This window comes from Lactuca serriola, chromosome 4 (genome assembly GCF_051521515.1).
Source record: "Lactuca serriola cultivar US96UC23 chromosome 4, Lser_US96UC23_V15, whole genome shotgun sequence".
NCBI classification, from domain to species: domain Eukaryota; kingdom Viridiplantae; phylum Streptophyta; class Magnoliopsida; order Asterales; family Asteraceae; genus Lactuca; species Lactuca serriola.
Genome location: NC_136411.1, coordinates 70,470,122 through 70,484,664, shown reverse-complemented (window position 1 = coordinate 70,484,664; position 14,543 = coordinate 70,470,122). Strand labels below are relative to the sequence as shown.

At 34.0% G+C, this 14,543-nt stretch overlaps 1 protein-coding gene across 1 annotated transcript; it reads right to left on the bottom strand.

The window, feature by feature from the left end:
• Nucleotides 1–582: 582 nt before the first annotated feature.
• On the bottom strand, nt 583–1,314 carry LOC145098497 (uncharacterized). Its single transcript, XM_079036133.1, has one exon. It carries the CDS (start codon nt 1,312–1,314, stop codon nt 583–585), a length of 732 nt encoding a protein of 243 aa, XP_078892259.1.
• Between the last annotated feature and the right edge of the window lie 13,229 nt (nt 1,315–14,543).

Genomic DNA, 14,543 nt, shown 5'->3' with positions numbered 1-14,543 from the left:
AAATTTACGAACAGATACAAGATCTTTAACGGTGTGAGGTGTGTGGAGTATATCTTTTAGATGAATAGGTTTAGATGGATGGGGTAAGGTGGTATGACCTGATCCAAGAACTGGTACTTGATTTCCATTTGCAACAAACACAGATTTAATAGATGACAAACTAGGGATTGAGATTTTACCTGCGTTAGCTGTGAGGTGAGATGTACATCCAGTGTCCATATACCAATCATCATTTTCTTGGTCCAGAGTCATAGCTGAAAAGGCAGCCCCAAGTTCAAAAGGTTCAAGTGGGTTTACCTCTGTGAGATTGGCTTGAGCTTGTGTTTGTCTTGGTTGTTGCTGGGCAAAAGAGGTAGGCCAGGGAGAGGCCCATCCAGCTTGAGTGGGATATGGACACGGCGGTGGAGAAGCCTAGTAGGGTTGGGTCCAGTATGATGGTGGGTAGCCAGCCCATGCAGGGCGTGTTTGATTGGACACAAAACCTCGTCGCTTATTCAATTGGGTTTGTGGTTGCCGCCCAGAAGATGGATAATTAGGTCGAGAAGGAGATGCAGATGCTGGTGCGCGACGATTGGTGTTGCGCTACTGGTGAGGGTGGCCTTTGTGTCCAGATACGCCCCGTCGGAAATTTGAGTTTGCGGGTGGGTCGTGTTCAACAGTAGCAACGATTTCTGTGGATGAGTGTGAATCTCGAGCACGTTGTCGCTGAATTTCAAGTTGAAGCATGGAGCATGCGGTATCCCATGGAGGTAGGGTTTGATTGATGTAGGCGCCGACTGTATCAAATTCTAATGGCAGCCCACGGACAAGTTGAAGGACCAGACGTTTCTCGTTTACAGGGCAATCGACGTCATTCAGTTGGCTTGCCAGGTCTTTGAGACGTTGGCAATAAGCTTCAAGGGACGACATTGCTCGAAGGGTAAGGTTTGTGAATTCGTGTTCCAGAGCAGCAGCACGGGATCCTTTGTTGTTAAGGAAGATGTTCTGAATTTGGAACCAAGCTTCATATGCGGTAGAGTCCGGTTCAAGCACACGAGCAAGGAGATCATCTGATATCGTTCCATATATCCATTGGAGGACAATGGCATCAATTTCAGACCAGATTTCGTAGGTCGGGTCAGTCATGGATGGAGGGTTGGAACCATCGATGTGGGCAAGAACTCTATAGCCTTTAGCATGAAGTTTGAACAATCGAACCCATGAAGAGTAAGATACCTTTGTACCGTCAAGGGTATGAATCTTGTTCTGTATGTTTGTGACAGTGTAGACGGGATGGAGAGCTTTGACAGGTGTTGGGTCTTGTTTGTCTGACATCGTTAATGGAGAAGATGATCAGAGAAAAGAGAAATATTGCAAAAGAGGTGAAGATGTCCAACCGTAGCTGAGATGACAGGGAGAAATTTTGAGGTGAGGAGCACTTGGCTCTGATACCATATAATTCACAAAGGAATCGTGCCTTTCATTGATCAATAATGGGATTAAATACCCACTGTATAGAGAAATTACAGGAGGAAATTAGGGAAGATCTAGGCTAAATAAGTAAGGAATAATTTACATTAATTACACAATTAATATAAAACCAGAAATATACAGAGGGTGTATATGTCGGTTAATAGATATAAGGGATTGTATCTTATCTATACTTAGAACCAATCTTTATAACAAAGATACTGGATCTGCTATCTATTCTATACTTATCTATATCATTACCTAATATAGAAAAGATTAGATAATTATACTATGCGTTGATGCTGAGATGCTTGATATGTTGACGCTGGTAGTTGAGAAGACGCTGACACTGACAAATAGTATAGAGTGTTTGGTTCATTAGATCATAAGGTGTGACTTGACAATGTCTCCCTATCTTATGATGTCAAAACTAATCTTCTTCATATTTATCAGAAGAGCCATTGTAAAACTTGTCAGCTTCTTTCAAGATCTTAGGCTTGACCTATCTGAATTGATCAAGTTTAACGTCATCCAATCTTCTACTAAGCTCCATAGATATCAGCACGTGACATCCTCTTTCAAATTCAAAGTGACTAAGTCCTTCCAAGCGAAGATGAAACAAATGTTCAGTGGGAGCAGAAGGAAGATCATCAGTGCGTTGAAAGCACATTTGATTCTAACTGTAAAGATAAAATATCCCATGCTCCGGTTCTGGAATAAAGATGTATTGGATTTGTTCAACACCCGCTGCCAATTTATTGTTGATGTACCTAGTACCATAAGGATGAAGAAACTTAGTATTCTTGGACTGTCTGGGAGCACCTGTTCTTCATGAGGATGATGATCTAGATGGACCAGCGGATGGTACAAGGTTCACCTTCTTGACTTCGTTGAGTTGCTGCTGAATTTCCATCTTCACTTCCTAAGCATGAATATCCTTGTGTTTGTCGATAATTTCTTGAATTTGCATCCACTCATTGTATCCAAATTTGACTAACTCATGGGCAAATATAACTTTTGTGTACTCATACTCATTGTTTTTCCTAGCCAGATGAAGCTTTATTGACTTGTTTCTTGGTTTGGTGCATCTTAGTTTGATAATGGGATCAAGCTTTGATCTGCGAGTAAGAATGTCTCCAAACTTCTTCTGATCGATCTAGTCATTCAAGTCTGAAACAATATGTTGTTTCTCCATATTATTATTAAAGATTTCTTAACCTGATTATCAGTGCTTTGAACATAAGCACTTTCATCATCAGAAGCAAGAGCTTGAGCAAGTTCGGCAGACATACGTTCTTCTTTTCTTGCTTCTTTCTTTTGTCAAACAACAACATTATACTCTAAATCATTTTGCTAACTTCCTCAATGGGTAACCTCCATGTTTCTACTAATTCATTTAGATCAAATATGAGCTTGATTTTCTTTTTAAGAGGAGGTGTTGAAGGATCACTAACAATGGCAACATAAGAGCTTCCAACTCCAGCGTCATGAGCTCCCCTGAGAAGGAAGCCTTCCTCTTTCAAGGATTGACCTGATCATTGTCAGAGTCAGTGTCACTATTAGTTCCTTGAGGAACATCTTGAGGAATCTCCCCCTAAAAGTAAGAATCAAGGTAGACACCATTCAAAGGAACAACAACTTATGGCATGAAACCAAGATCAACAAACCCTTGCTAGTCAACGGTCTCTTATTGGCCACTAGTGTCTGGACTGGGCGGATCAGTTGTTGTATTAGCATGTAGAATATCAGCAACAACAATTTCTTTTTGAAGATTAACCCTTCTAGTTTCATACATCTCAGGCTGAGATGGAGTTAGTGCAATTACAACCATGCGCATTTGATGATCAGACAACCGTTGATTATTCTCCCCCTTTTTGGCAGCATCAGATTAGGGATGAGAGTTGGGAGGAGCTGAAGGAGTGCGAGGAGGAGGATGAGATGGTTGAGGGAGATTTGTCGATGGAGGTGAAGGAGGATTGTCACCCAGAGAGTTTGGTGGAGTGTCATCTACAACCATATCATATATAATTATACATGTTTATACATATATTTGTAATCATAAATTATTATGCATATATATATATATATATATATATATATATATATATATATGTGTGTGTGTGTGTGTGTGTGTTCACAAATTGAGTAATCATATATGATTATGATGGTTGGTGGTGGAGGACGTGGTGGTGGCAAAGGTGGCGGTGACATAAGTGACAAAGGTGGCAGTGATGGGGTTGGTTGGTGGCACATATGGTGGCAGTGGTGGTGGTGGGGGGAAAAAAGAACGAGCGATGTTGAATAATCATTTATGATTATAACTCTTCCGTCATGCCGGTACGCCGGAGCGCTATAGCAGCAAATGAAAAATATGTGGTTGAAATTGAATCTCAAGATCTCAATTTCTTCGGAATCTCACCGGCCTATGTTTCTCTCTCTCTCTCTCTCTCTCTCTCTATATATATATATATATATATATATATATATATATATATATATATATATATATATATATATATATATATATATATATATATATATGGGCTTAGGTAACTGTATTCTAACTAATTATTGTGTGGATGTAGAAATGATTGTGGACCAATCATTTTAGTTATTTTATGAAAGACATTTATCCCTATTATTAAATTAAAAAAAATAGAATAACACCATTTAATTAAAAGAAGGGTAAAAACATACATTTCGATTACTTTCAAAATAATGAAACACAAATTTAAAAAGGAAATTTTCGGATTTTAGAACCATAAAAGAATATGTTTATCAATATATTGAAAAATAACAAATATTAATGAACCATAAAAGAATACATATTCTAACAGAATATTACGAAATGGAAATACCCACTCCCGACCCCGATCCCGAAAATAAAACGGGGTTTAATCATGGCCCACCCCCAAATTTAAAAAAATAATAATAATAATATCGTACAGTATCGGGGTCCTATAGAAGTTTTTGACACCCTTAATTATGGTATATTCACACAAAAGAAGTTTCAACCTCGTGGTAAGGTGTGTTTGGTGTGGGAGGTCGGTCGTTCGAATCGTGTTCCCTCATTTCTTCCATATAAGTGTTGTTTTTAAGTAAGCAATATAACCATGTGCCTAGTCAGCACTATGTCAGCAAAAACAATCCAATCATAGTTGATGTGACGCCCCCCGTAACTGGCTGGTTACCTGAAAACCCATTACAAGGGCTCAAACACAAAAATTAAACCAAATTTTAGGTTTTAATGAACCTAAAAGACCTCAAATGGTAAAAGAGAATATTTTGGGGAACTTAAGGACTTTTATGGCATTAGCTTTAAAATATATGAAAAATTCGATTGTTTTTCTAATACAACTATTGCCTACATAATCTTGTTGAGTATTCCAGTAATGATGACTTCTAGAGAAAGACGTTTCTTAAAATTAAAGTTGTTGAATCCCTAGTTGCGGTCCTCAATGTCACAATAAAGACTTAATGAATTGACGATGATAGTCATTAAGAACGATATTAGAGATTTGATTATAAAGTGTTTCTAAATAACTGTCTTCAAAATTACTAGGAGAGTCTTGCGATTTATATAACTATGTAAATTTATCTGTTGTATTATCATTCTTTTGTTTTGATTATTGTTATAACAATTATGATAGAATTAATGAATTTTGGTTATAAGTAAAAAAAAATAAGAGTCTAGTACACCTATAAATATTTGGAATGCGAGACCTATTTTCAGGTTTTTTACGGTTCTAAGAGTGTGTTTTTTAAAACATTGAAATTTTCTAAGATTCTCTTTAGACAAATGATATGAACATGTTTCGAATTTTAAAGTAATTTTACCTATTTAGAAAATGTCTTGTCATCTTCATAGATATGAAAATTTTTATATGTCATCTTCATAGATTAGAAAATTTTTATACATGATAGAAAATTTCAGAATACTTAATGTATAACAAAGCAGTTTGAAAATTAGTTTATTTCGAATAAAATATAAAGAATATATGTGGCTAAAACTTTATGCTCTTCGAAATTGTAAGATTTTTAATATATTAGTCATTTTGCAATTGTCGAACTGTGGTCATTATGTATTACCTATGTGATTTTAAGATCTTTGAGGTCAATATCTCTCTTACTACTTAAGCCGTGAAATGTTGATCAAGTTTCTTCAACTATTTTTGGAAATTGTTGTCATGTATGTATTATGTATATTGTTGATTACTCCAAGTACAGGTTAACAGAGTTTCTGCTTGAGATACAATGAGATCTGCTACAACAATTTGCAGTAATAAAATCGAAACATTCACATCGCATTTCGTGGATCATTTAGCTTTCATATATAGATGATATTATGGTTCTTCAGTTCTATAACTTAGTTTCTTTATTTTATTGGTGGGGGTGGAGTATCTTCTCTGCTATTGCATTGTTGGTCTCCACATGCGGTAGTTTTAGATGGTCAACCATATTAATGAGTAGTTACAGATGATGTCTTCAGGTTATTTAAAAATTGTAATAAGACTTACAATAGTTATAATTTTTTGAAACGTTATAAAGATTTAGTAAAGTTTGGAAAACACTTATCGAAATTTTTATACCACTTTCATACAATTATGCTTGGTACGTGACATGAGCTAACGACATACACTTGACTTCATATATTAGATGCCATAACCATGCAACTAAACTATTTCTAAAATGAGCCATGTAATTAAATATTTTTAGGATACTAACTTACATATTTTTTTTTTTTAAATCTCAAAAGAACAAAAAAAGTAGTTTGTATAAAAATATATATACTTCTTCTAGATGGGGGGCAAAAGATTAAATAATTATTGAGAGTAGGTTTGTGTTTCAAAGGTATGTCACTTTTAGCTATTACTTTTTAAAGAAAAGTATATTATATATCACAAGAATATAACATGATAATGTTTTAAATCATATATGTTTGAAGATATGGGCATAAAGAAATCAATTGGGATCAGAAAATTTGATTTTTTTGTCTCACAAAATATAATGTACATTAACATTGTCAAACATTTGTCGTATTCGAATCATATATAATGCCAATGAAGATATAAAATTAGATTTTTCATATCCAACATCATGGCGATGGAAATATGGAATATATATTATTATTTGGTTATATATATATATATATATATATATATATATATATATATATATATATATATATATATATATATATTATTGTGTTAATTTTTTGTGTGTTCATTTTGATAATGCTCCAACAATGATCTTCGGTGACATACCATCAGATCTGATGTGTTTGTTGAATTTCAGGTGCAGATCTAGTGGTTGTTGTGTACTTCATGGTGATCAGAGTTGTTGCACCTTTGTTAAAAATGTAAAGAACATAAAAAAAAATGACAACATCAACCGATCATCATTACGAACAACAAGATCCAATTGGTTTTCAAAAACTTACAACTGAAACCTCACCTACAATATCTCTCTAACTCAAACGAAAAATAAAAAATAAATTAAGTACAAAACAACGAACAAAATTTTCAGAACAAAACAAAGAAACCATAATCTGGACTCTAACCCTAAAACAGAGAAGACGAGAGAACAAGTGAGGCAAGAGCGTGTGTGTGTGAGATGATCTGTGAAAATTAAGCTCTCACAAGTAGAACCAGACTATATATACTTCGGGTCAGAACCATGGATCGAAGTCGGATTTTACCAGACTCAAACCTATCTGGAAGGGTCCACATGTTTTCTGCATTTAACAAAAATGAGCCCCAGTCCCTACAAAATAAAAATAATCCAAAACACACCCAACACAACAAAAATCTTACACCACACTCATAACAAAACTTTTCCATATTTATAGATTATACCCTAGACTCAGAATTTTTTCTCAATGTTAATCTTGCAATAATAATAATAATAATTATTATTATTATTATTATATATATATATATATATATATATATATATATATATATATATATATTAACACCTCCTCTCAAGATGAACATTGAGAGAGGAAACAAACTTACTCAACCTTAAACGGATCATATAAACCCACTTCAGAACATAAAAACTCATGTTGTTTTGACGTTAAATATTTTGTAAAAATATTTGCTCTTTGCTTTTTTGATGCAATTTTAATAATCTTCAAAATTCCTTTTGAAACTCTATCTCTCACAAAATGAACATCCATTTCAAAGTATTTAGTTTTCTCGTGAAAAACAGGGTTAAGTGCAAGTTTTATAGCATAATCATTATCATAATAAACACTAACATGAAACAAATCTTTAACACCTAAATCATAATAATGTTTAAGAATCCATATTATCTCACATGTAACATTAGCCAAGGCCCTGTATTCAAACTTAGTAAATGATATGGATATAGTTTCTTGTTTCTTACTTTTCCAAGAGACTAATGAATTTCCAAAATAAACACAATAGCCTGTAATAGATCTCCTATGAGAAATACATTTTACCCAATCAACATCCACATAAGCACATAAAAGAAGAATTTAACTTTTAGAAATACTAATACCTCTACCAGGATTTTGTTTTAAATACCTCAAAACATGCATCGCAATGTCCAAATGAGATTTTCTTGGAAAATGCATAAACTGACTAAGTGTTTGAACAGTAAAGGAAATATCAGGTCTAGTTATAGTCAAGTAAATTAACTTCTCGATAAGCTTTTTCTATTATGTTATATTACTTAATAAAATATCTTTATCATCAATTCCTTTTTTAGTAATAACAATATTCAAATCCAAAGGAGTTCTTACAGGTTTACATCCTAATTTCCCAAACTCATGAATCAATTCCAAATAATACTTGCATTAAGCTAAACAAATTCCATCATATTTATCGATGACCTTTATTCATAATTTTTTTTAACTTCCTTAAATCTTTAATCAAATATTTAGATTTCAGAAAATCATTTACTTTATTTACATCAATTTCAAATTACTAGTTATAACTATATCAACATACATGAGTAAAAAAAACAACAGTACCATTCTTATTCATAATAAACAAAGAATAATCATGTATGCTTTTCACAAATCCAAATTCAAATAAAGACAAAGAAGCTTTTTTGTTCCATTTCCTAGGAACCGGTTTCAAACCATATAAAGACTTCAATAATTTACAAACACGAGTATCACTAGGAGTATGATACCATTGAGGAAAGGACATGTAAACATCCTCGTCAATATTCCTATAAAGGAACGCATTATTGACATCCAACTGATACAATTTCCAAGAGTTATTAACATCTAAAGAAATAACAATCCTAACGGTAAACATTTTTGCTACAGAAGAGAAGATCTCCTCGTAGTTAATACCCTCTTTTTTACTATAACCCTTAGCTACAAGTCTAGCTTCATACCTTTCTACCTTACCATTAGCCTTATAATTAATCTTACACACTTATTTACAACCAATAGGTTTTCTATTATGGGACAAATCAGTAATTTCCCAAGTTTTATTACGATGCAAAGCCTCCATTTCATCAATCATGGAACTTACCCAATTAGAGTCAAAAGTAGCTTCAAAGAAATTCTGAGGCTCAACAGTTTTATTAAGATTTGAAACAAAACAAAAATTCTTAGAATTCAAATTTACATAGTTTAAAGTTTTTTCTATACTTCAACAATATAGTCATCAAACCTAAGAGGCATCCTAGACTCCTTACTAGACCTCCTAATATAATTACTACCATATGGTTCAACATTTTCAGAACTATTTCCCTCAGAAGAACTTGATACACATAGACCAACCTCCTGAGACCGAGACACTTGTACAAAGCCATCCTAGCTATTAACACTAGACGACTCAAAAGGAGTAGATGCACTAGTGTTTTCAGTCTGGTGGCTCATCACAAGTGTACCAATTTCAGGTATTTCATCCATGTAGGATAACAAAAGTATCTCATCATAGGGACTTGGGTGTATAGGGTCAGTAGAAAAGGATTGTTAAAAAATGAAAATAAATTTTCATCAACCAAATTCTTTTTCATTTGGAAAGGAAAAACATCCTCATATAACATCACATCCATGGAAAAGAAAATAGTAGAATTATCATGACTGAACAACTTATATCCTTTCTTTTCATTAGAGTAACTAATAAGAATACATTTTTAGACCTTTCAACAAATTTATCAAAAAGATTTTGTTTAATAGAATAAACAAGCACCCAAACACTCTCAAATTTTCAAACATAGATAAACAATTACAAATCATTTCAAAAGGAGATTTCCCTATTAAAACCAAAATAGGAAGTTTGTTTATTAAAATAACATCAGTTAAAATAGATTCCCCCCAGAATTTAAGAGGCAAACCAGACTGAAACGAGAGAGACCTAGCAACATTCAATAGATGTCTATGTTTTCTCTCTGCAACACCATTCTGTTGTGGAGTATATAAACAAGTAGTTTGATGAGAAATACAATTTTTATAAAAAAAATATTTAAATTGAAAATTAACAAATTTAGTACCAATACCTGACCTAAAAATATTTACACTTGAATTAAAATGATTTTTCAAGATATTATAAAACACAGAAAAACAATAAAACATTTCAGTTTTGGACTTCAACAAATAAACCCATGTACCTTTGGTGTAATCATCCATAATAGTTAAGAAGTATTTGTAACCATCAGTAGTAGCAACCATATAAGGACCCTAAACATCTAAATGTGGTAAATCACCTAGAGAAACACTCTTATGTTCACTCAACTGAAAGGACTTCCTAGACTTCTTAGCCTTTTGAAAAATATCACAAGGACGAAGAGACTTAGAACCAGAAGAAAGAACATTCCTAAGAAGATTTAATGACTGGATAATAGGATGTCCTACTCTATTATGCCAAGTGATTTTAGAAACATAAAAATTAACCTTACTTAAAGAGGATATATTACCTGAAGAATAGGAGCCTTCAAGATAATACATTCCTCCAGATTCACTACCAGTCCCCACAGTCACCTTGGACTATGAATCCTGAACAACACACTTTAATTTATCAAACATAACTTGAAATTTATTATCCTTACAAAGCTTATAAACCGAAAACATATGAAAATTAAAATCATGAACAACCAAAACATCAAATATAACAACAAAATTAGACAAGTACATGTTTCCAATCTTGTTATTCTGGAAGATGACCGATTGGGGGTGATATACTCTATGATCAAGCTTCGAAACATCAACAATGTTATCTAATTTAAATTCATTTGTAGTCATGTGATGATTAGCACCTGAATCAACAATCCACTTCCTATTACTAGACATATAAGAGTTACAAAAAATACCTTCCATGTTAGCAGATACTTCACTTGTAGATGATTTCTCATTAATGAGGCTAAGAAATTTAGCATATTGTTTAGTTGTAAGGAAAAACTTTTCAGAAGAGTTGTTAGTTTTAACATCAGAAACTGAATGATCACTTACATCAGAAGTAGTGTAAATGTTAGTTTAAAAGGTTTTATTAAAATTTTATGATTCATTTCTAAATTTTAAATATTTTTAAAAGCCAATGAGTTTATAACATCTTTCAATTGTATGTCCCTTAAGACCACAATTTTTACAACGAAGATTAGAATTTCCACGAGCCTTATTATGTTTCTGGATCATTGAACTTACCAAAAAAAAGAAATAGCCTGAGTCTTAGTGGAAGACCGAGTGACGAAATCTCCCTTTTGGTGAGATTCCTCACGAGAAACAATTGAAAGAGTAGATTTAATGTTAGGGAGAGGTTTCATCAACAAGATTTGACTCTTAACTTGACTAAATGTATCATCAAGACCTGATAAAAACTTCATTAACTTCATAAAATTTAAATGATTTGTAAAATGAACAAAGGCCTCACACGTACAATCAGTTAAACTAACCAATCCATCAAATTCTTTCCACAAAGCATCAATTTTGTTATAATATTTAGAGATAGACAAACCACTCTAAGTGAGAGAGTTTCTTTTTTTATGTATAGTAAAAACAACCGATCCATCAGCTTTATGATAAGTTTCACTTAATTCATACCAAATATCAGAAGCTATTTCATTACAAGCATGATTGGCATACAAAGACATAGAAATAGAACCAAGAAACCAAGAACAAACCACAACATTGTTGGGTCAAAAATATGGTTTATACTTTACTTTTCTAGAAAAATGTATTTTTGTGTCTTGGACCGTAAACAATTTGGTGTTTACGGCCGTAAACAGGTTTACGGCCGTAAACCCATTTACGGACCATGTTCACCAAGCCCATATTCCCTAGTATATATATAGGTGTTAGGGTTGAGGAGTAGAGATTGATGAACAAAATAGAATAGAGGAGCTTATGTGTGTGTATCTCACGTAAAGGAACTTCATTCTAATCAATTCAAACAAGATTCATATTATTCTTCTTCTCCTTCTCTTCTATTTGATCTGACATCATCCGTTTGATTGGGATTCCGCACCATCAAACGGATCTGATTGATACACAGGCAAATTAGGGACTTACAATTGGTATCAGAGCATGGATTATATCAGTCTATTTTGTCATATCTGGAGCTTATTTGGTCTTATTTTGAAAAGATAATAGCGTTTTTGGATAGATCTCTGAAAATTAGGGGGGGGGGGGGGGGTTTCTTCTTTGCATTTTTCATAAAAACGGGGTTTTGATCAAGTTTTGGAGCAAAAATGGGAAAAAATCGGTGTTTTTGGTTGAAACTTGCGAGGGTGTGGCGGAGTTTGCGGCCGGCGGCTAGGGTTCCGGAGTTTGCAGCCCGAAGTTCACGTCCTCGGTTTGCGGTCCGGGCTTGCGGCCTCGGAGTTTACGGTCGGTCCAAGTTTGCGGTCTTCGGTTTATGGCCTCGCACCTCGGCCTCGCAAGCAGCATCTTAATTAAAAAAAAAGACGACGCGATTTTGAGGGTGCCAGGGATCGAACCCGTGACCTCCAACTCATCAAATCAGCGCCTTATCCAACTCGGCTACATGATCCTTTGTTACTTCCCTTCCGAATTTAATTCATAACCCGTCTTTCTCGCTTGCAGGTTTCGAAATTTTGACAAAATCAGCCCAAAAATCAATTTCTTTTAATTTTAAATTCCTTTTTCATCCAAAATAAAAAAAAATAAAATAAAATAATAAATAATAATAATAATAATAATAATATAAAAATAAAAATAAATAAATAATAATAACTTTTTTATTTTTTATTTTTTTTCTTTTCAATTTTGACTTTTTATTTAAAATTTTGACTTTGACCTTCAAGTTTGACCTTTGACTTTAAACTTTGACTTTTTCGTTTAACTTTTAAATTTTCAAATTTAGCTTTTCGGTTTGACTTTTAAGTTTGACTTTTCGAGTTTGACTTTTTAAATTTGAATTTTAAGGTTGACTTTTGAGGTTTATAGTCAGAAGGCAATTTTTTTTTTAAATTTTAGTTTGTCGTTTAAGTTTTATTTTAGCTTTGAGCTGTGTTTTTAATGACTTTTGAGGTTAACAAGGGAATTAAAGACATGAAAGAGAATCGTCAGGAGATGTTAAGACAAAACTTCAACATGTTCAATTATATTCCCGGAGAAACCCTGGAGGCTCAGCTGCAAAGATTCACCACTCTCACTACTAAGATGAATATATCTGGGGGTCTTTTTGACCAAATCTGAGATAAACAAAAAGCTACTGAATTTACTTCCGAAATCGTGGGATATGAACGTTGCTGTCGTAAAAAAGACAAAAGATCTCAATCGTCTTAGTATTGCTGATGTAATTGAAGAGCTTGATGCTTTGAAATGTTGAGAAACAATGAGTTCCGCAAACCTTCCGGTCAATGAAGTTTCATGTTCTCAATCATGTGAAGTTTCATGTACACTATCTAGTGAAGATACGATTAAATTTCTTCGGGAGCAAATTGATTTATTAAAAAGAGAAGTTGAGGACCTAAAATACGAAGGATATCAACTCAGGAAACGACAGAAACCCCTGAAGGCTGAATTAGAAGCAAAAACCAAAGACTTTAGGAAGCTTCAGGAAGAGTATAGCAACAAGTGTGAAAACTATGACTATATTAAGAGATAACTTGCTGTTGTAACTGAAGAACTTGACACATTGAAAATTAAGTGTGGAAAAACAGATGTCAGTTTCAAAAATTATACTGCGTCAAGTCAGACAGTCGAGTCCTTATTTGAAACCCAATTAAAATTTAAAGATAACCAAAACAAGGGTCTAGGGTATGATAGTGTTCGTCCACCTTTCAATCATCACTACACATCCATCCCTATGACAAGGAAGAAATTGTCAGGGAGGCACATCTTCAATATGGAAAACGAGCTGGATTTATGTCAGGAGGAGTTATTAATGTTGAAAATACTAATGTTTCTATTTCATGTGCAGGTAAAGTAGCAGAAGATGAGAACAAGGAGAGCACTACTGAACAAACCAATGACACCTTGAACTTAGAATCTGTTGCTTTGAATTCTGTTACTCCTAACAAACCTGCCATTGAGAAATACATGCCTCCAATTCCAGCGCAACAGAGTGCTTGTTGCAAGTGTGCATGTGGGATCAAGAAGATACAAGGCATGGATATGCCACCATGGGCAGGAAAAAACAACTTTACAGTGAAGAAAAAGACTTGTTTTCACTGTGGAACACCTGGACACATTGCCAGAAATTGTCCTAATCGCGCATACGTTCCCTACTATGCTCAAGGCCGGAAGAACGCGCCAAGAAGGAGATACTTCAAAAGAAACCCCTCCAGGTCATGTTCAGAACATGATGACTGGAACGCGCAGAAGGCCAAGAATCAAGCCCACAAGACCAAGAATCCAAATCCCAAAGGCAAGAAGGGAATGCAGGCCAAGAAGCCAAATCAAAGAGATGATCCTGTGAAGTCAAAATCAAAGTCATCTCGAAGATCGGCTTCAAGTTCCAAATCAAGTGTCGAGGCACCCATCAGATCGAACAAGAAATGGGTTAAACCCGAATATAGATGGGTACCAAAGGTGAAAACTCCCAAATCTTCTAATGACTATAATATTTCATCGTCTTCTGTTTGTGATAAGCAAGATATGTCATGGGAGAGAGTATCGTGCATTGATGACAAAGGTCGACCCAGTT

What these genes read in the sequence shown, in the direction of transcription:
- LOC145098497 (XM_079036133.1), bottom strand. Translation starts at nt 1,314, where the DNA reads ATGTCAGACAAACAAGACCCAACACCTGTCAAAGCTCTCCATCCCGTC.